This window comes from Pongo pygmaeus, chromosome 13 (assembly GCF_028885625.2).
Source record: "Pongo pygmaeus isolate AG05252 chromosome 13, NHGRI_mPonPyg2-v2.0_pri, whole genome shotgun sequence".
NCBI lineage: Eukaryota > Metazoa > Chordata > Mammalia > Primates > Hominidae > Pongo > Pongo pygmaeus.
The window spans coordinates 127,180,594-127,201,801 of record NC_072386.2 but is presented as its reverse complement, the minus strand read 5'-3'; the positions used below and the strand labels follow the sequence as shown (position 1 = coordinate 127,201,801).

At 58.6% G+C, this 21,208-nt stretch overlaps 2 protein-coding genes across 22 annotated transcripts in view; both read left to right on the top strand.

Moving 5' to 3' along the window:
* Positions 1-8,738, top strand: part of SEC16A (SEC16 homolog A, endoplasmic reticulum export factor) — a 44,243-nt gene extending 35,505 nt beyond the window's left edge. For 10 of the 17 annotated variants that reach the window (XM_063650081.1, XM_063650070.1, XM_054500871.2 and 7 more), the window contains 9 exons: positions 189-266; positions 441-497; positions 670-781; positions 1,236-1,373; positions 1,649-1,743; positions 2,871-2,945; positions 3,476-3,535; positions 4,689-4,766; positions 7,009-8,738. In XM_063650081.1, the coding sequence (XP_063506151.1) occupies positions 189-266; positions 441-497; positions 670-781; positions 1,236-1,373; positions 1,649-1,743; positions 2,871-2,945; positions 3,476-3,535; positions 4,689-4,766; positions 7,009-7,077 (762 nt within the window). In that variant the 3' untranslated portion in view covers positions 7,078-8,738. The remainder of the gene's footprint in view (positions 1-188; positions 267-440; positions 498-669; positions 782-1,235; positions 1,374-1,648; positions 1,744-2,870; positions 2,946-3,475; positions 3,536-4,688; positions 4,767-7,008) is intronic. The other 7 variants (XM_063650073.1, XM_063650078.1, XM_054500873.2 and 4 more) reach the window with 2 other exon arrangements.
* A 233-nt stretch (positions 8,739-8,971) lies between these two features.
* INPP5E (inositol polyphosphate-5-phosphatase E) lies at positions 8,972-20,699 on the top strand. Of its 5 annotated transcripts, none has more exons than XM_054501810.2 (10): positions 8,972-10,221; positions 13,966-14,089; positions 14,693-14,790; positions 15,906-16,030; positions 16,252-16,371; positions 16,740-16,847; positions 17,341-17,502; positions 17,913-18,028; positions 18,608-18,744; positions 19,596-20,699. In XM_054501810.2, the coding sequence occupies exons 1-10, from the start codon at positions 9,410-9,412 to the stop codon at positions 19,726-19,728; spliced, it is 1,935 nt and encodes a 644-aa protein (XP_054357785.1). In that variant the 5' UTR covers positions 8,972-9,409; the 3' UTR covers positions 19,729-20,699. The 5 variants fall into 5 exon arrangements, 4 of the variants coding, with proteins under 4 accessions (XP_054357785.1, XP_063506130.1, XP_054357786.1 ...); XR_010123397.1 differs by having other exon boundaries at positions 8,995-10,221; positions 17,896-18,028; positions 19,596-19,608; XM_054501811.2 differs by having other exon boundaries at positions 8,998-10,221; positions 16,008-16,030.
* Positions 20,700-21,208: the final 509 nt, after the last annotated feature.

Sequence of the window (21,208 nt, the reverse complement as noted above, 5' to 3'; positions counted from 1 at the left end):
TCTGCTCCCCACCTCCATCCTCCTGGTGTCTCTGGATCTGCTCCCCACCTCCATCCTCCTGGTGTGTCTGTGGATCTGGTGACTCTGGGGCCTCACAGAAGTGAGTCCTGTAGAATTTGTCTTTTTGCCCTGGCTTATTTCATGGAACATAATGTTTTCAAAATTGTTCTTGTGTTTTTTATATTTAGGGCGAATCCTGGTTCTTTCGTTGGCTACCTGGAAAGAAGAAGACAGAAGCTTATTTGCCAGATGACAAGAACAAATCGGTGAGTGCTGTCAAATACGCACGGGACGTCCGAGGAATTGTAATGATTTTTCTGTCACTTTCAGAGCAGACCTGAGTAGGTGTTCCCTGAAGTTTTGAAGTGTCATCATTAATCAGATTCTAATTCTGTTTAGGTTCAGTCTACTGACCTTTTTTCTTTTTAAAATCTTGGCAGATTGTTTGGGATGAAAAGAAAAACCAGTGGGTGAATTTAAATGAGCCAGAAGAGGAGGTAAATTGTCATTCTAGTTCCCGTTGGGTGTGAAGTGTGAGTGGAGGGAACAGCCTTGTGTGGCCCTGTGATATTTGGGTGGCTGTTGCCCCTTTTGGAGTCTCCTGACTATGCTGTCCCGGTGGGTTTCTGTGCACACAGTGGGTGTCTGAAGCTGTGTTTCCCTCTGCAGAAGAAAGCCCCGCCCCCACCTCCAACCTCAATGCCCAAGACTGTGCAAGCTGCCCCGCCTGCTCTCGCAGGGCCTCCTGGAGCCCCCGTAAACATGTACTCTAGAAGAGCAGGTAAGGGTGGCCTTGGAGTGGGAGCTTGCTTGAACGATTAACTGTCCCAGAGAGAGAGGCCGACGTGTAGCTGTTGTGCGTGGGGAGGAGGTGATGGGTGTCACACCGTGGAAGGTAATGCTGGTGTCACAAGGAGGAATCCTTGCGGACAAGTGCAGCTCTCCAGAGCTTTGCGTGGCTCAGCAGCCGTCTGCATTGACAAGCTGTGGGCACAGCCGTGTCCCATCCAGAAGCACAGGGCCTGTGCCACAGTGGGATGAGATAGGGAACCACCCCAGGGCCAAATGCCAAAACACATCTGCTGTGTAGAAAGGCGTCCTCGTCAGGGGTGGGCCACGACATGGCTTCCCACACGTTCCTGCGTGCTTTTCCTCTGACATAGTGAGCGCAGAGCGTTTGGAAGCTGGAGGCCACCTGGCGCGTTCACCTCAATTTGCTTCCCTCCCCTTTGCAGCCGGAACCAGAGCTCGCTACGTTGACGTCCTGAACCCAAGCGGGACCCAGCGGAGTGAGCCGGCTCTTGCTCCTGCGGACTTTGTCGCTCCACTCGCGCCACTCCCAATTCCTTCTAACTTGTTCGTGCCAACCCCAGGTAGGCAGCACGAGCACCAGCCCCTCCGGGTCAGTCCCCAGTCTCCTGACCTTTGACCCTCTTTCTATGAGTCTCTCCTAAATCTCCCGTTAAAAGAATGACCTGGCCAGCATGCAGAGAGCCTGGGGTTGGTTTGTGTTTTTTTTTGATTTGCCTGTTTCTACATGAGTGTGCCGCGTGTGCAGCGTGAAACTCTCTTCCTCTCGGGGTGTCTTCAGTGAGACCCCAGGGACGTTCTGGATGGAATGATGGCCTCCTCACTCTCTCATCCCCAGATGCAGAAGAACCACAGCTTCCAGACGGGACTCACAGGGAAGGGCCTGCAGCAGCTAGGGGCCTGGCCAATCCAGAGCCTGCCCCAGAGCCCAAGGTGAGCGGGTGCGGTGGGAAAGAGGGGAAAGGTACCCAGTGAGGAGGCACCTCCCCATCCTGCCAGACAGGGCCTTGCCTTCTGCAAGTCAGTACCCAATGTGTACGCAGAGTGTTCCGCCTTAAACGCCTCACACTTATGTATGATAGAGATGGAAGGTAGAATGCAGGGTGCCGGGTGGGACAGAGCTGTTTGGGAAGACGGAGATCTGGGGATAGTGGCGGTGATGGTTGCTCAGCACAGTGAATGTGCTTAAAACTTAAAAATGATTAAAGTGGCAAATTTTATGGTATGTATATTTTACAATTTTTAAAGTTGGAAAAAAAAATTAATTACTCTAAGTTAAAAGAGAAATTACCTACCGATAATAAAAGTTAAGTATATTTTCATCCAAAAAAAAAAAAATGACTCCCATGTGAAGTAGAACAGCTCAGACCAGTCGGGAGTTGTGGCTCACACCTATAATCCCAACTCTTTGGGAGGCTGAGGTGGGTGGGTCACTTGAGGTCAGGAGTTCGAGACCAGCCTGGCCAACATGGTAAAACCCCGTCTCTACTAAAAAAAAAAAAACAAAATTTAGCTGGGTGTGGTGGCGGGTGCCTGTAATCCCAGCTACTCAGGAGGCTGAGGTAGAAGAATCGCTTGGACCCAGGAGGCAGAGGTTGCAGTGAGCTGAGATTGCGCCATTGCACTCCAGCCTGGGCAACAGAGCGAGACTCCATCTCAAAAAAAAAAAAAAAAAACCCACAGCTCAGACTGCACTCTACGGTGGGACAGGCCTGGGCCTAATCCTGTTCTCCATTCATCAGCTGTGTAAAGCATGGGGCAGTCACTCACCTCTCTAAGCCTCAGTTTTCCCCTCTGTAAAATGAGAATAACAGTAGCCCCAGATTGCAAGCCTGTCATGGGCACACACAGGCACCTGGTAGAGAGCTGCAGGGGTCTAGAGCCAACAGGGTTGTGCGGCTGGACCCACATGAGGCACTTTTCACTTCTCTCTGAGGAGCACTTTATGTGGAAGAGGGCGTTTGTAACCCAGGCCAGAACAGTTTCATATTTTTTGGCCTAGTGTGAGAGACTTAAATTCCCTGGGATTTGGTTGCTGCAATTCTTCTTTTTCTCGGCAGGTTTTAAGCTCTGCAGCGTCCCTCCCTGGCTCTGAACTCCCCTCCTCCAGGCCTGAGGGTTCCCAGAGAGGAGAGGTAAGGAGTGCCGACGCCAGGGCCCCCCGCAGCCCAGGCCTCCCCAGCAGCTCACTGTCCAGGCGCCTCTTCCTTTATGGAGGGCGGTACTGGGTAGGAAGAGGCAGTTTAGAAACAAGAGCACCTCGAAGGTGGTGTTCCTGGGGGAAAAAAAATTGCACTTGTTTTAGCAAAACTGTTTAGGAGCTCCAGGAGGGGTGCAAGGGGTTTGAGTTGTCGCCTCAGTCCCGGTCCTCTCCCCTCAACAGCATGGAATCGTCTTGAATTGTGAGGTGTCAGGAGGTGAAGCTGGCTTAGGCCGAGGCTGGACTTTTCCTCCCAGCCCTCCCCTAAGCTAGTGGTTGTTTCGGGATAACAGCTTTACATTAAGACAGAAATCTTAAGCTAACACTGGCTTTTTTCCCCTTTTGAGTTATATTGATTCTAATGGCATCACAAAGCTTTTGAAATGGAACTGACGGCTTGGATTGGACAGTGACGCGCATGTTGACTTTTGTCCGTGTTTTATGTGTGTTCTTGCTGTTTTGTAGCTTTCGCGCTGTAGTTCAATGAGTTCATTATCACGTGAAGTGAGCCAGCATTTTAATCAGGTACCTGCAGCTGGTGGTCCTCACTAACATGAGAGCTGGCGTGTGCCGCCTGTGTTCCTGAGCACGCAGTGCCGGTTCGCCACGTGCGCTTTGCCACTAACCTCGCCCGTTGTCTCCCTCAGCGTCACGTGACCAAGGGTACAGGGTTCCTTTTTTTTTTTGAGACGGAGTTTCACTCTTGTTGCCCAGGCTGGAATGCAGTGGTGTGATCTCAGCTCACTGCAACCTCCACCTCCTGGGTTCAAGCGATCCTCCTGTCTTGGTCTTCCTGAGTAGCTGGGATTACAGGCATGAGCCACCACGCCCAGCTAATTTTGTATTTTTAGTAGAGACGGAGTTTCTCCATGTTGGTCAGGCTGGTCTCGAACTCCCAACCTCAGGTGATCCGCCCGCTTCAGCCTCCCAAAGTGCTGAGATTACAGCAGTGTTCCTTTAAATGGCCTTAAAGGGGGTTTGCTGTTCAGTATCAACATACACGGGGTGACTGGATTGACCCTGAGGTGTCCTAGTCAATGAGTGGGTGCTGTCACTTTGCTCTTTCCAAATTGGTTTTTCCAATGACGGGCCTGGGTCGTGGCCTCGCCGAGTGAGTGTTTCCCCAGTCAGGATGCTTTCCTTTGGAAGGAAAATTGCGCCTTTCTGATCAAGCATGAGAACGTTGGTTTGAGGCCGGGGCGGGTGCAGCAGTGACGGTGTCCTGCGGCCAGTGTGGGAGGGAGGTGAACGAACGCTTCATCTTCTGCCTGTCACAGCACCAGCTGCAGCCGTGGCTCAGCAGAAAGGCTTGCGGCGACCCTTCCGCCTGCAAATGAGAGCCCTGGGCCTCGTGTCATGGCTGGAGTCTTAGATCTGCAGCCGTGGGCACCTCCTAACCACCTCGCACGCTCGGTGCCACCTCAGTGCTGTGTGCACCTTCCCATTGCATGTTCCGGTGCTTAAAACATTTGCTCTGCACGTTGCTTTGATTTTCACCATTTTTCTATGAACCATTGAATAACTAAATCCAGTATTGCAAGAAGTGTCTTTGATCTGCTTCTGTAGCTTATTTAAAAGTACTGTAAATCCCACATAGAAGTGGTGTCTGTATCTGCAGTTGAAATGCCAGCTGCTGTGCAGCGCAGCCCTGCTGAGGTGACTTCTCTGTGCTTCTCAGGCTCCTGGCAACCTCCCTGCTGCAGGGGCCCTTCCCAGCGGGGCCGTGCCCTTCTACAACCCTGCTCAGCTGGCACAGGTGAGTGACTCCTACCTTTCCCTACGAGACCCTAACATGCCCACTGACTTCCTGACCCTGCTGCTCAGTGATGGCAGCTTTCTTCCCTAGATTCTCTTTTTCTTTGTTTTTAAAAAATATATTTATTTATGTATTGAGACAGGGTCTTGCTCTATTGCCCAGGCTGGAGTGCAATGGTGCGATCTCTGATCTCAGCTCACTGCAGCCATAACTTCCTGGGCTGAAGCAATCCTCCTGCCTCAGCCTCCTGAGTAGCTGGGACTACAGGCACGGTCAGCACACCTGGCAAATTTTTGTATGTTTTGTAGAGATGGTCTCACCTTGTTGCCTAGGCTGGTCTTGAACTACTAGGCTCAAGCGATCTTCCCACCTTGGCTTCCCAAAGCGCTGGGATTACGGGCTTGAGCCACCGTGCCCAGCTTCTCTTTTCTGAATGAAAGTTGCACACCTACTGGGGGGCAGTCCACAGGGCACTGTGAGGAGCCAGGCTGGGCTCTCCCTGGCTGCCATTTCTCCTTCTGTGTGGACACCAGGCCCTCCGTGCTCATGTGTGGAGCTCTGTGTGGACACCAGGCCCTCCGTGCTCGGCTCTGTGTGGACACCAGGCCCACCGTGCTTGGCTCTGTGTGGACTCCGTGCTCCCGTGCGGAGCTCTGTGTGGACTCCAGGCCCTCTGTGCTCCCGTGTGGGGCTGTGTGGACACCAGGCCCGCCGTGCTCCCGTGCAGAGCTCTGTGTGGACATCAGGCCCGCCGTGCTCCCGTGCAGGGCTCTGTGTGGACACCAGGCCCTCCCTGCTCCCGTGTGGAGCTCTGTGTGGACACCAGGCCCTCCCTGCTCCCGTGTGGAGCTCTGTGTGGACACCAGGCCCTCGGTGCTCCTGCATTCGCTTTGCCTTTTCCTAGGTTGTAGATTGTAAAACGTGCTTGGCTTTCTACTTGTGTATCCCTCATTCAGCCCCCAGCTCTGCCGCGTCTGCTATTCTGTCCTCCTGGAGCCTGTTATTCTGTCCTCCTGGAGCCTGTGGTCTCTGAGCCGAGTGTGATCTCTCCTCCCTTGGCCCGGGCACCCGGGTCTCCCCAGAGTGGGTCCCCCAGCTTTGGAATCCTATGTTGCTGCCTTTCTTAGTTATTCTGTTTGTCTTGGTGACACACATCCTCTGGTAGCTCTTGCTTTTTTTGTATGTTTTTTCTTTCTTTTTCCTAGTAGCTTCTTGACAGAAAGGTCCCGGGGTGACTTGGGAGAAGCCTTTCATGTCTGGAGCTGCCTTTCTTCTCCGGCCTATCTGGCTGGCTGGTAGAATTCTTGGGCCAAAGTCACTTTCTTCAGAACTGCAAGTGGCCTTAGGTTTCCTGCTGCCTGTGGTTGCTGAGACCCCAGGGCCGTTCTGCCTGCAGCCCCTTTCAGGGTCCGTTTCCCTGGGACCTGCAGGGCTTCACCCTCAGCCCCCTTGGGCCTGACTGCATGCCCTTCAGCTGGGGAGTGTTCTAGAATGTTTCCTGTGGTTTCCCTCCCTCAGCCTCTTCTCTCCTCCCCTCTCCCTTGCCTGTGGAGTATAGACTAGCTGCCAGTGTAGGGGAGCTGAGCGGGGGCCAAGGTCTGGGGCCCGTTGGGATTCAGCCCCATTGTCACCCCAGCCTGCCCTCACGGCCTCACACACTCTTCACTGCAGGCTTCCTGGGCTGGGGCCCAGGACCACTGCCCCCCAGCTGGCTCCTGGCTGTCACTTGCTTTTCAGTATCCAGACTAGTCGATTTTGGTGTTGTCCTGCTCCCTTTACCATGTGGTTAGTGCCTTTACAAAAATTCCTTGGCTTTCCCCTCCATGAGGCTTTGCGAGGGAGCAAGAGTGGATGCCTGCATTGGCCAGCTGTCTGCAACTGGGGTCCCCGCGTCCCCTGCAGTAAGCCAGGCCTGGCCACCACTTGTCCCTGGACTCTGGACAGCCAGGCTGGCTCTGCAGAGCAGCTCTAGATCTCATGGCCCTGACGAAACCGCAGCACCTCCTGGCAACCCTCACAGTAAACATTTATGGTTAAGGACTCAGTGCTTTCAAGGGAACCCAGGACTTGGCACTGACTTGTCGGTTTCCAGAGGCTTTTGGAAACAAAATGAAGCCTTCAGCTTGTCTACGCCAATGGCCGGTGCGGTTCATTATGTGGACCAGCCCCTGCCACGCTGCGCCCGGGCACTGCCCACCCTGGGGGCAGGCATGCAGAGGTCATGCTGTTGATTTCGTTCCAGGCCTGCGCCACCTCCGGGAGCTCAAGGCTAGGGAGGATTGGCCAGAGGAAGCACCTGGTGCTGAACTAGGCTCGCCCTGCTGTGAACTTGCACTTGGAGCCCTGACGCTGCTGTTCTTCCCGAAGAACCTGACCAACCTCCGCGATCTCCGTCCCGCCCCCAGGGAGACACAGCAGTGACTCAGAGCTGGTCACACGCTGCACCTCCCTCCTCACTGCCCATCGTAATGAATTATTTTGAAAATTAATTCCACCATCCTTTCAGATTCTGGATGGAAAGACTGAATCTTTGACTCAGAATTGTTTGCCGAAAAGAATGATGTGACTTTCTTAGTCATTTAGGATGATTTAAGGATAGAATATTCCTGGTCATTTAAGAATGTTCATTCAGTGAAGCTGGAGCTGTCTCTGCCACAGGAGAGCCACATGGTCGGTGGTAACCAGGGCCTCTCCAAGCCCAGCTGTGAGTCACTGCCCAGCAAGTCCCGCGATTCCTTTAAGGTGCTGGGAGCAAAGAGAGAGTGACTGAGGCAGACCCCGACCCCTGCTCTGCACCATCTGGGCCCTCACCATGTTTCAACCTGGCTGAATGAGTGGAGGGCGCTGTGTTCTCAATCAGCGCCTCCGAGGAGCCGCGGGGTTCCTTCGGCATTAGTTCACAGTTTTTGAGAGAGGCCCTAGTTACTGAAGTGAATTTCTTTCCTGTTGCAAAGACATTTCCAGCCTCGCTTTACTTTCTGTGGCCTGATGAGGACCATGGGTGATTTTGTGTACCCAAAGCGCTGGGGACTGCCTACCGTGTGGCCCAGTCACTGGGAAGGAGCCCCAGAGAGCCGGCTGTCTGACATGATGGCTCACGGTGGTCATCCAGGTTGAAAACTGATCGTGTGATGTTTGATTTGGGCTTCATTTCATGTATAGGAGCACGGTTAGACTCACAGTTAAGGAAGCTGGATGCACTTCTCTAAAAGGCTACACTTTCCGTGAGCACTTTTCATGGTGCAATCCACGTGACCCACTTTCTCACCTGGGAGACATTGGGTCAGGGGTTGGTAACATCTTGGGGAGAGTATCTTAACACAGTTTCTTGACAGCAGCCCTGGAACTTAGTATTTCTGCCCCGAGTTTTGCCACACTGAGACTTTGAGTAGCTCCTGGTGGACTCAGCCCTGTTGAACTCAGAGACGGGCCTCCTCTCACTGATGCAAAGCTTTAAGGCTTCTCTGACTGTTCTGAAAACTCTTCGTATTCTTGTCAAGTCTAAAGAGACTGAAGAAAAGATTTAAATACTAATAAAAATCAGTAGATAATTTCTGTAGGTTCTGCTGGAGGAATATAAACTGTTTGGTGTTTTAAATTTAAGTGTAGAAATTGTAGAATGTGGAATTAGCACAGGCCCTTCCTGGCTTTCTGTTTCACTTGATCATTTAGCCCAGCCCACCCAGGATGTTTTCCAAAATGTTTCACAGGCGTGTCCCGCTGGATCCGTTTGTCCTTGTCACTTGGAGAAAGGCCAGTCCCTGTGACGGGACAGCCCTCTCTGTCCCTTGGTCAGCTCGTGTGATTCCTGGGACCTCTTCCGGTCGGCCCTGCCCGCTGTTCTGGGGTCGACTGCCACGACTTTTGATTCAAGAAGCTTCCTCCAGGCGGGAGCGGCTATTTTTCCTAAATGAGAATTGTTACATTGCAAATTGTTGAATAAAATATTTTGCGCTCCTTCAAGCACCTTCACCTGTGGTTCCCTTTGGTTTGTTGGAAGCGAGTGAGTGCAGGTGTCCGCAGGCCTCGGCGCTCTCCTGGCCCGCGCCCAGGTCCTCTCCGGGGACCTGCACCTGCCTCGCTGGGACCTGCCGGGCTGCGGGGCTGCCGGGCTGCCGGGTGGGGAGGGGCGTGGCCGACCCGTCCGGGCCTGGTGCGGCGCAGTCCTCCGGCCGCCAGGGGCCGCTGTGGGCGGGGCGGGGACCGGGCGCGGCCCTGCGGCGGCCGTTGCTGGGTCCCGGCCGGGCTGACTCCGCCTCTGGGCGGCCGGGCCTCCGCGAGTACCGAGTCGACTTCGGAGTCTGCGGGCCCAGCCGGGGGTGCCTGGTTCCCACCCCTCTCCCCGAGCGGCGTCCCCGTCGGGGTCGAGCCTCCCCCGCAACAGGCGCCCAGCCGCGTGTTCCCCCAGGCCCTGCCTGCGGACCGCCCTGGGAACGGCGTCTGGGAGCCCCGAGGGGCTGGTGGGACTCGGGGTCCGGGCCATGCGGCAGCCGCCCCCGCCCCTCCGCGACCACCCCCGGCCCAAGCGGGAGCCGCAGCGGCGTTTCTGCTCGTCGCTGCGCCGGCGACCCCGGACCCGGCACCCCTGACCCCTCGCGCTGCCTGCGGCCCCTCGCCGAGGCCTCCCCCGGGAGGGCCCGTCCATGCCGTCCAAGGCGGACAATCTGCGGCCCTCGGAGCCGGCCCCGCAGCCGCCGGAAGGGAGGACGCTCCAAGGACAGCTTCCCGGCGCTCCGCTGGCCCAGCGCGCGGGGTCCCCACCCGATGCTCCGGGCTCCGAGAGCCCCGCGCTTGCCTGCAGCACTCCGGCCACGCCCAGCGGCGAGGACCCGCCAGCCCGAGCAGCACCCATCACCCCGCGGCCCCCCGCCAGGCCTCGACTGGAGCGAGCCCTGTCCCTGGACGACAAGGGCTGGAGGAGGAGGCGTTTTCGAGGCAGCCAGGAGGACCTGGAAGCCCGGAATGGGACCAGTCCCTCCAGGGGCTCAGAGCAGAGCGAGGGCCCCGGGGCCCCCGCCCACAGCTGCTCCCCGCCCTGCCTGAGCACCTCCTTGCAGGAAATCCCCAAATCCCGCGGGGTCCTGAGCAGTGAGAGAGGGAGCCCGTCCTCGGGGGGTAACCCTCTCTCTGGGGTGGCCAGCAGCTCCCCGAACCTCCCGCACAGAGACGCCGCCGTGTCGGGGAGCTCGCCCAGGCTGCCCAGCCTGCTGCCCCCGCGCCCACCGCCTGCCCTGAGCCTGGACATCGCCTCTGACTCCCTGAGGACAGCAAACAAGGTCGACTCGGATCTTGCAGACTACAAGCTCCGCGCGCAGCCACTCCTGGTGCGGGCCCACAGCAGCCTGGGCCCCGGCCGGCCCCGGAGCCCCCTGGCCTGCGACGACTGTTCCCTTCGCTCGGCCAAATCCTCCTTCAGCCTCCTGGCGCCCATCCGCAGCAAGGACGTCCGCAGCAGGTAGGGCCTGGCGGGTGCAGCCCCTGCGCCGCCTTCAGTGTAGTGTTCAGGCTGCTGGAACCTGGTGAGACCGTTCCCATCAGCAGCGTTTAAGATGCCTAACCAGAAAGAACGAAGCGGGTCTCCCGCAGCCACCCCATCTCCCAGCCCCTCCCCACAGCAGCGCCCTTCCCATCTCTCCCGAACTTCCCAGAACTTTTCCTGTGTGTTTCAGAACCATTCATGGGCGTGACGTTGTGTTAAGGTAGACAAGATGGCATCCTGCATACAATTACGTATCTGGCGCTTTTTCTTGTTTAGTCTTGGGAAATGTCGTCAATGTATATGATCCGCCCCTTTGGTTGTTTTTGTTGGTTACTCTGTCTGTCGCCCAGGCTGGAGTGCAGTGGCGTGATCCCGGCTCACTGCAACCTCTGCCTCCTGGGTTCAAGGGATCCTCCTGCCTCAGCCTCCTGAGTATCTGGGATTACAGGCACCCACCACCACACCCGGCTAAATTTTGTATTTTTAGTAGAGACGGGGTTTCGCCGTGTTGGCGAGGCTGGTCTCGAACTCCTGGCCTCGGCCTCCCAAAGTGCTGGGATTCCAGGCGTGGGCCACTGCGCCCGGCCTGCCCCCTGTGTTTTTTTCTGCCGCAAGAGGCCCCAGATGTGTTGAGGCTACTTTCGTTTAGCCACTTGCTCACGAGGAACATTTTGGTGGGCTCCAGCTGTTGCTGGAAGGAACTGCAGCTGAACCCATGACCTCTCCCAAGCCTGGTCTTGTCTTGGGGTCTCAGTCTGGGGGTCTGTCCTGAGATGCTCCCACTATGATTTGGCAGAGCCACCCGCACCCTTCTTTTCCTCCCTCCACCCCACTGCCATGGCGCCCAAGTCTTGTCTGTCTGCGGCGGTGGGAGGCAGGACAGGTGTGAGAAGGGAGAGGTGTGAGGTGGTTTCTATGTTGGTGTCCTGGGGCCGTTGTAACTCATGACCACAGACTGCGAGGCTTGCAACAGCAGAGGGGCTCTCTCCCAGTTCTAGAGGCCAGAGGTCTGGAATCAAGGTGTGGCCGGGCAGCCTCTCTCCAGAGGCCCAGGGCAGGGTCCTCCCACTCCTGGGGCCCCACTTGTTCCTTGGCTTGTGGCCGCACACTACAGTCTCTGCCTCTGTCTTTATGTGGCCTCTTCCCTGTCTCTCTGTGTTCCCCTCTCTTTTTATGAGGACACCAGTCATTGAATGTACTGCCTACCTTAAATCCAGGGTGGTCTTATCTCGAGATCCTTAATTAAACACGTCCGCAAAGACCCCGTTTCTGAATAAGGTCCCATTCCAAGGTTCTGGGGCTCTGGGGGTGGACATGGCTTTGGGGATCACTGTTCAGCTCACCACAGCCCCCGAAGGTAGCCTCACTTCCCTGCGCCTGTAGTCCACCAGCAGGCAGGTGGGCTCAGGCCTGGAGTGAGGGCCCGTGCCTGGCTCCCCCGCCATAATCCCCTCCTGTGCATGGATGGAGCAGGTGCGATCACATACAGGGCAAAATTGTTGCTTTGGTTAAAATAATTCACTGCAGGGCTTCCTGTAAAGAGTAAGATTTGTTAATGCATCTAAAGCATCACATTTTAAAATTAGATCCGGTTTACATAGAGACGCTTGTTAGAGAAAATGACAGTCGTGTCTCAAATTTGGATCCTCAAGTCATTGTTTTCAAACAACCAGGAAACGAGGGTTGATGTGGATCCTTTAACCCAGTTCTGCTGCCTAAAAACTTCCCATTTCCAGACCTCCGGTCTGTTCTAGAATAGGGGTCGGCACACTCTTTCTGTCAAGGGGGAGACACAGGCAGGGGGCACCAAAGGGCGTCTGTGTGCCAGTGAGTCTATCAGGGACATACATTGGAACCTTGCTCTTTTTCCTTTCTCTGCCGTTCCACACAGTAAAACCCATTCTGAGCTTGCAGGCCGCACGTGCACGGGCTGGGTCCGCCGTGTTTGAGAATGGCTGCTGGCTTTTGCCAGTGCCTTGGGGCTGCCAGAGCGGGTTAGGGGGCCTTTCCCCACCCGTTCCTTTTGCTCTGAGAGCTGGCCCAGGCTGTGGCAGCCGGCCTGAGTGTCCTCATGCAGAAGCTCTGCAGTGTCCTGGCCCTGGATGGGGGTCCGAGGCAGCTCTGCCCCTGCCTGTGCCTAGACACAGGAATGGCTGTGAGGGCCGCCCCTGGCCTGCTGTTACTAGCCATGCTCTGGACAGAGCTGGGCAGACCGACCACGTGGCTGCTGGTGTGGACATGATGGGCGCTGCCGGCAAAGGGGCCATGGGCCTCCGGTCTGGTGATCGAGGAGCCCCTGCTGGGCCCGGGGTCACTTGACAGTGGTGGCCATAGGAGCGCTCTCTGTCCCGAACGACCACTGTGAACACAGCTGTCCCGACCGGGATTGTCAACAGTTGTAGGGGTGAGTAGCGAGGTTCCTCCCTGCTGACATGATTTCATCGTGTCCGGCGAAGCTTGGTGAGCTGCAGCCAGGGTTGAAGAAGTTCTCGTGGGGGGTCACAAGGATCCGGCACTATGCTCTCGTCTGCCCTTGCGAAAGGGAACCATGTCAGAAGACAGCGTATCCAGAAGGAGCAGCAAAAGTGTTACTTGGAGAGGGAGTGGGGAGGACGGCTGGCAAGCCTAGCCCACGGCGTTTCTGTATAGTCGGCGAGCTGAGAACGGGTTTTACGTTTCCAAATGGTTGGAAAAAGTCAAAACCATTCTAATAATGTTTCATAGTACAAGAAAATTGTAAAATTCAGATTTCGGTGTCTGTAAATCAAGCGTCTTGGGCACACGGCTGCGCCCTTTGTGTCCACATCCCCGGCGGCTTTTGCACCACAGTAGCAGAGCCCACAGTGACAGACACTGGATGGCCCACGGAGCGGCAGGTGTGTGCTGTTGCCTCTTGACGGGTTACCAGCCCTCGTGGCAGAAGGTGCTGAGTGTGGGGAGGGGCAGGGACGTTGCTGTGCCACACGGTGTTTAACCATTTGTGTGCACTGCCGTATTAAAATCTGAAAGCATCAGCCTGGACAACGTGGCGAGACCCTGTTTCTACAAAAATAAAAAATAAATAAGAAACTAGCCGGGCGTGGTGGCACTGCACCTGGAGTCCCAGCTACTCAGGAGGCTGAGGCAGGAGGATCACTTGAGCCCAGGAGGTGGAGGCTGCAGGGAGCTGTGTTAGTGCCACTGCACTCCAGCCTGGGCACAGAGTGAGACCCTGTCCCCACCGGAAACCAAAACAAGCAAACCCAAAAGTGCATCAAAGCCACGGGGTGTCGAGGAGATGGACGCATTTCCGTGTGGCTCGTTTGGTCTCTGTATCTTAGACCGTCCTGCCTGGTGCTGGGGCCAAAGGAGAAAGGAGGAGAACCAGCCCCTCCCCGAACAGCACCCTGTGCGCACCGCCTTGGCTTATAGTTTGGGAGCTCCTCTCTCTGGCTTTCCCAGGATCCCACCACCAAAAAGCCCAAAACGTCACCCTCTCATGCCTCTTCCCGGGAGGTAGGGAGTGAGTGTGAACCTGCTCTGGGTGTTTGTGCAACCAGGTCAGGCCTTGTGTTCCTGGAGAGCAGACAGCGGTGCCACAGGGTCCAGGAAAGTCCTTGCTTGGGGCTGGGGGCAGCTCCTGACATTCCATGGGTTTTGCTGTTGTCCCTGGGGACCTGGCCCAGACCCCCAGGGATGTGTCCTGTGCCTGGCCCTGAGCTTGGGGTCCTCCCGTCACAGGAGTTACCTGGAGGGCAGCCTCCTGGCCAGCGGGGCCCTGTTGGGGGCGGATGAGCTGGCCCGCTACTTCCCAGACCGGAACGTGGCACTCTTTGTGGCCACCTGGAACATGCAGGGCCAGAAGGTGAGTGGCTCTGGGTGGTGCTGGGCAGGGAAGGGCAGGGTGGTGCTGGACAGAGGCGGGTGAGGGAGACGGGGCAGCTCTGCGCCTCGTCCTGGGGCCGGAAGGGCAGAGCCCCAAGGTGCACCCCACTGCTAACCGCAGTACAGGAGGGTGAGAGTGGGTAAGGACCCCCGTCTCCCTGAGCTCCCACCTCCACCTCCCTGGTCGCGAGGCTGCAGAAAGTAGGGGAGGGGGTTGGGGCAACGGGCCTGGCCGAGAATCGTCTGCTCAAGGTGAGCGGGGGGGCGGCCAGCGGAGCATGCGCGGGGCGGCTCGGGCAGGGTGGGCAGCACAGGCTGGGGTCATGCTGACGGGAGGGTCGTACGGGGTGGTCGTTGGACAGACTTGTGTTTGGAGAGGGAAACTGAGGCCGAGGGCCAACCTGAGGTGTGTTTGGTGTGTCAGAGGCTGCCTCGGAGACCGGGCAGATCCCTTCTTGGCCCTGGCCTCAGTTTCCCCTCATTCGGAGGAGTCGCTGGTACTCAAGGCACTGCAGTGGGATTCACCCACAGGCGCCTACAGGTTTCGGGAGGAGCCGGCCCACCACATGCTCCCTCGTTTCAGGAGCTCCCGCCCAGCCTGGATGAGTTCCTGCTCCCAGCCGAGGCCGACTATGCCCAGGACCTGTATGTCATCGGGGTCCAGGAGGGCTGTTCTGACAGGTAGGGAGGCCGCAGGCCCTGCAGTGCCTGCCCAGGGGCTGCCGTCTCTGAAGCTGCTGGGCGCTGAGACCTGGGTCACAGCTGGGCACGGGTCTGCAGTGCCTGCTCAGGGGCTGCCGTCTGTGAAACTGCTAGGGGCTGATACCCGGGTCGCGGCCGGGCACAGATCTGCAGTGCCTGCTCAGGGGCTGCCGTCTGTGAAACTGCTAGGGGCTGATACCCGGGTCGTGGCCGGGCACAGATCTGCAGTGCCTGCTCAGGGGCTGCCGTCTCTGAAGCTGCTGGGCGCTGATACCCGGGTCGCGGCCGGGCACAGATCTGCAGTGCCTGCCCGGGGGCTGCCGTCTCTGAAGCTGCTGGGTGCTGAGACCCGGGTCGCGGCCGGGCACAGATCTGCAGTGCCTGCCCGGGGGCTGCCGTCTCTGAAGCTGCTGGGCGCTGAGACCCGGGTCGTGGCCGGGCACAGATCTGCAGTGCCTGCCCGGGGGCTGCCGTCTCTGAAGCTGCTGGGTGCTGAGACCCGGGTCGCGGCCGGGCACAGATCTGCAGTGCCTGCCCGGGGGCTGCCGTCTCTGAAGCTGCTGGGTGCTGAGACCCGGGTAGCGGCCTCCACGCCTGGGTGGGATGCATGGGTCGGATTTTTTTCCAGTGGCAACTCGGAGAGTTTAAAATCAATGAAATTTGATTTTGGTAACAAATTGTTGACGTGCGAGAGTAGAAGGGCAGCAGGAGCAGGGCCGGGCCCCAAGGCCTCCCGGGCCCCCATGTCATGGCGGGAACAGCAGGTGGCTGCCGCCCACACAGGTGCTCTGGGGGAAGGAGTTGAGGTGGGCCCCAGCCCCCGGCCCATGAGTCCCGCAGGTGGGAGGAGCTCTGCTCACTGAGGTCTCGGCGGGGATCCAGTGGAGCCACTCAAGTGGAACTGGGGCCTGTGGCCCCCGGCAGGTCCCAACTCTGGCCCACCAGGCCTTCTGGCAAATGCTTTTCCACACAAGACACCAAGGCCAGGTCGTGGGGTTTCCCTGGTAGCTCCCCGAGGGGCTCTGGGCAGCAGGTCTGTGGGTGGCGGAGCTGGGAGGCCACGTCCCCCAGCCGGCCGCGCTTCTCCTCTGCAGGCGGGAGTGGGAGACCCGTCTGCAGGAGACGCTGGGCCCGCACTACGTGCTGCTGTCCTCGGCGGCCCACGGCGTGCTCTACATGTCGCTCTTCATCCGCAGGGACCTCATCTGGTTCTGCTCAGGTGGGCGCGGCTGGAGGGGTGAGCACAGCAGGAAGGTGGCAGCCCCCCTTTCCACGGCTGACCCGGGGCCTTGGCAGGACAGTCACGCTTTGCGTCTGGGATCTGGGGGTTGCTGTGTCATACCCGGGCTCCGCAGCGAGCCCCCACTGGCACGCGGGTCCGGCCACGACCCCCGGCCTGGCAGCGTCCCGCAGGTGAGCTGAGGGCTGCCCCTCCCACAGAGGTGGAGTGCTCCACGGTGACCACACGCATCGTGTCTCAGATCAAGACCAAGGGGGCCTTGGGCATCAGCTTCACTTTTTTTGGCACCTCCTTCCTCTTCATCACGTCCCACTTCACCTGTAAGTTGCTTGGTGCCCGCACCACAGGTGCTGCGTGAGAACAGCCTTCCTCTCCTGACCGGGACCCTGTCCAAGGCAGGGGTCCTGGCCGCTGGCGTCATCTTCCACCCAGGGCCGTGGGGCGGGCACCATGCTTGCTAAGATGCACGCCGAGGACCCCCGGCAAGCCCCGGCACTGAGGGCGTGCGGTGCTGGGCCCGTGCTCTGTCCTCCGAGGCAGAAATGTCACCGGCTGGGCCTGGCAGCGGATGCCCGGTGGGGTTGTGTCTGCAGGGGGTGCGCAGTCGGCACGGTCCAGAGGTGTGGCGCTTTAGGGAGACTCGAGCATCCGGAACCCTGTGGCCCCTACCCCATTTCTGTTCCCACAGCGGGCGACGGGAAGGTGGCGGAGCGGCTGCTGGACTACACCAGGACCGTGCAAGCCCTGGCCCTGCCCAGAAATGTGCCTGACACCAACCCCTATCGCTCTAGCGCAGGTGAGGGTGCCCACGCTGCATGCGGGTGGTGCCGCCATGGTTCACACACGGGCGCCCGTCGTTTTTAGGGCAGCTCTGCAGAGGCAGCGTCCTGAGCTTTGGGAAGCGAGGGCCAAAAAGTCCAGTGCCCCCAGCGCATGGCCCCTTGTGGTTCTTTAGCGCGGTTAGTGGGGTGGGCGGATCCTGTCCACTCAGCGTGGCCCGCTAACCTGGGTCCTGGTCCTCACCACTGCCCGCCCTGCTGCCTCCCCTGGCTGTGCGGAGAGGAGCAGAGACGTGGCCATCACCTGCCGTGGGCACCGTCTGCTCCTGAGGCTGCTCCAGGTGCCTTCTGGAGCTGTCCCAGTGCGAATCCCACCCCAGAGGGCCCGGCCCCACCAACAGGCGCCCAAGACCCACTTCCTCTGAGAGCCACTGCCCGGCCACGTTCTGGGGAAGGGGAAGGACCTGCCGTCCCTCTGCCTGTGCCCACGCATGGCCCACTGTGCCGCAGCGGACGTCACCACCCGCTTCGATGAGGTGTTCTGGTTTGGAGACTTCAACTTCCGCCTGAGTGGCGGGCGCACAGTTGTGGATGCCCTCCTGTGCCAGGGCCTGGTGGTGGATGTGCCGGCGCTGCTGCAGCACGACCAGCTCATCCAGGAGATGCAGAAAGGTGAGGGCCTGGTGGGGGCGGGTGTGGCGGGAGATGAGGAGAGGTGAGGGCCGGGGGGGAGGCAGGTGTGGCATGAGATGCGGAGAAGTGAGGGCCGGCGGTGGGGGACACGGGTGTGGAGGGAGATGAGGAGAAGTGAGGGCCTGGGGGGAGGCAGGTGTGGCACGAGATGCGGAGAAGTGAGGGCCGGCGGTGGGGGACACGGGTGTGGAGGGAGATGAGGAGAAGTGAGGGCCTGGCGGGGGTGGGTGTGGCGGGAGGTGAGGAGAGGTGAGGGCCTGGCGGGGGCGGGCGTGGCGGGAGATGAGGAGAAGTGAGGGCATGGCGGGAGATACAGAAAGTTGAGGGCCTGGAGTGCAGCGGCTGGCACAAGCTGGTCTGAGCCAGTCCAAGTGCCCATCCCGTGGCAGGGTCCATCTTCAAGGGCTTCCAGGAGCCGGACATCCACTTCCTCCCATCATACAAGTTTGACATTGGGAAGGACACGTACGACAGCACCTCCAAGCAGAGGACGCCCTCATACACGGTGAGGCCTGCCCGCCGCTGCGGTGCAGAGTGCTTCCAGGGTAGGTGCCTCCCACAGCTGGGAGCCGATGCCTGGCATCAGGGGTCTGAGCCTGGACGGCCTGGACTTGAACCTCAGCTCTGCACCTTGGCCTTGTGGGAGTCCCCTTTGGTGGAGAACGGCGCCCTCTCCATGGGTGTTTTCAAGGCTGGGTGAGCCGGCTGGCACACAGGGCACCAGCCATGCCCTCGCCCCCGGCCTGCAGAGCCTCTGCCCTCTGCCCGTTGCACCCTCGCTCACCCTCCCGCCAGGCCCATGGCTGCATCTCTGGGCACGTCCCGATGTCTGCTGGAAGCCTCAGGAAGCCACTGAGGCAGGGCAGGGTAGCAGCAGCCACTGTCCACAGGGTCTCTCCAGTGGCAAGGGACAGGCCTTGGCCCAGCTGGCCACAGATGCCAGGCAACAAAATGGACATGAGTGTCCAGGGTCCCAGAAGGCTTCCTTGTGGGGGGGCGCTTGAGAACAGCGGGGAGGTGAGCGGGCCACGCCCCACAGCTCTTCAGGAGTAACTGGGCCTCCTGCCTCTGCATCTTCCCGAAGGACCGCGTCTTGTACAGAAGCCGCCACAAGGGTGACATCTGTCCTGTGAGCTACTCTTCCTGCCCCGGGATCAAGACGTCCGACCACCGCCCGGTGTATGGCCTCTTCCGGGTGAAAGTGAGGCCGGGGCGAGACAAGTCAGTGTTCTCCAGCTCACCTTCCCCCTTGGGCCCGGGGGTCGTGCTGTCCTCCCATGAGCTAAGAGGGTCCCTGTCATCGTGGGGTTCCACTTGGGGCTTTGTTCTGGGACCTTCAGGGCTGTGCTCCCCGGGATCGGTTGGACTCATCCTGGAGCAGGAAAAAGGCAGAAGGGGAAAGGCTCTGGAAAGTGAAGAGAGGCCCAGCTGGAGGGAGGAAGGCCTTAAGCACTCAGGCATCCGCCCCATCCTTCCTGCGGCTCTGTCCCAGGAACAGGCCCCTGTGTGCTTGGAGGCAGTGCCAACCCGGGCCAGTGCCCACCTAACAGCCCCTCCTCCTGGCCCTGGGTGCCCTCTTAAATACCCCCTTCTCCAGGCCCGGCCCCCTCCTAACGCCCCCTCCTCCTGGCCCTGGGCCCCCTCCTAACGCCCCCTCCTCCTGGCCCTGGGCCCCCTCCTAACGCCCCCTCCTCCTGGTCCTGGGCCCCCTCCTAACGCCCCCTCCTCCTGGCCCTGGGCCCCCTCCTAACGCCCCCTCCTCCTGGTCCTGGGCCCCCTCCTAACGCCCCCTCCTCCTGGTCCTGGGCCCCCTCCTAACGCCCCCTCCTCCTGGTCCTGGGCGCCCTCCTAACGCCCCCTCCTCCTGGCCCTGGGCCCCCTCCTAACGCCCCCTCCTCCTGGCCCTGGGCCCCCTCCTAACGCCCCCTCCTCCTGGTCCTGGGCCCCCTCCTAACGCCCCCTCCTCCTGGCTGTGGGCGTCCTCCTAACGCCCCCTCCTCCAGGCCCAGCCCCCTCCTAACGGTCTCTCCTCCAGGCCCGACCTCCTCCTAACGCCCCGTCCTCCTCCACAGCATTCCGTTGGCAGCTGGCAAATTTGATAGAGAACTGTACTTACTAGGAATTAAAAGACGCATTTCAAAGGAGATTCAGAGGCAGCAAGCACTACAGAGTCAGAACTCCAGCACCATCTGTTCCGTTTCTTGAAGTTTGCTGAACGAGGACTCACAACTGCAACGTGGGGTGATTGTATTGATCAAAACCCACTGGGAAGGACAAAGAGTTTGCCGCCTTTCGGGGATCCGAGGGACTGTGGCGACTGTGCCGCTGTGCCAGCGTCCCAGGAAGGAAGCCAACCCTGAGCGAGCGTGTCCTCCGTGGCAGGTCCACACGGCATGGGTGGGCAGGGCTTGGACCCACCCAGCAGCACCACGGACCCCAGCCACTCTCAGGGGCAGATGTCAGAATCCGTTCCTGAGCAGCTCCCGTGCCCTGGGGGCAGTCACAGAGCCCCCCTCACACCCCCGTGCTCTGTGCCAGCCTCTCCCTCCACACCTGAAGCAGGCGTCCATCTGTGTCCTCCTGGCAGCCCCTCAAACACACAGCACCCCATGTCACACAGGTATCCAGAGCAAGGCTGGATCTGGGCTAGGTGACCCCTGGGGCCTCAGACCTCTAAGCAGGCCCCAGAGGCCAGCTGAGGAAGCCACACAGCCTCCAGGACGCAGCACGGTTCCCCTCCACTTGGCTGCAGGTCGCCTGCCGTGGGGCGAGAAGGCCTGCACCCCAGCATAAGGGCCTCCCCGGCTGAGTAAGAAGCCACCTCCCCTCCTCTCATAGGCCAAGCCTGTTGTGTGAAACCGTCTCATGGTTTTGGTGATGTCGACCGTTTGCTTCAGCTCCAGCCACGGAATGACATTAGTGGAGCCTAGCTGGGGAACTGCTGGAAGTTTAGGATGCCACCACCTTGAACACCTAGGCCAGGGATCCCCACCATGTCCCGGGTTTCTTTCTTCGAGAATATAGAACCGTTCATTCTTGCTTTGTGTCCCATTCTATCTCTTGAAAAAATGTAGTCTTTGAATGTGTGAAAATCTAGGGACATTCAATCTAGTCTTTTAAATTATTTATTTTTCCATATTTATATTTTTAAATAAATGCATATATTGAGTCTTAAAGTCTCTTTCTGGCCAAAGACTGATAACCCGTTCTCACAATGTCCTTGTTTGAAAGGCTGTAAAATCCACAGGCAAAAACTTTGGTCTCAACCCTCAACAGCTGACTATGATCTTGTCCAGTTCATCTCTGCTATCTTTAAAATCCTACATTCGGCTGGGTGCGGTGGCTCACTCCTATAATCCCAGCACTTTGGGAGGCTGAGGCAGGTGGATCATCTGAGTGGTGGGCAAATCACAAGGTCAGGAGTTCGAGACCAGCCTGGCCAACATGGTGAGACCACCCCCGCATCTCTACTAAAATTACAAAAATTAACCGGGTGTGGTGGCAGGCGCCTGTAATCCCAGCTACTGGGGAGGCTGAGGCAGGAGAATCGCTTGAACCCAGGAGGCAAAGGTTGCAGTGAGCCGAGATAGCGCCACTGCACTCCAGCCTGGGCAGCAGAGCAAGACTCCATCTCAAAATAAATAAATAAATACATAAAATCCTGCATTCCTAGTTCACTGCCCCA

Coding starts and splice junctions, on each gene's coding strand:
- INPP5E (XM_054501810.2), top strand. CDS start 9,410: ATGCCGTCCAAGGCGGACAATCTGCGGCCCTCGGAGCCGGCCCCGCAG. Junction 14,791..15,905: donor CAGGAGGGCTGTTCTGACAG/GTAGGGAGGCCG, acceptor TCTCCTCTGCAG/GCGGGAGTGGGAGACCCGTC. Junction 16,372..16,739: donor CATCACGTCCCACTTCACCT/GTAAGTTGCTTG, acceptor CTGTTCCCACAG/CGGGCGACGGGAAGGTGGCG.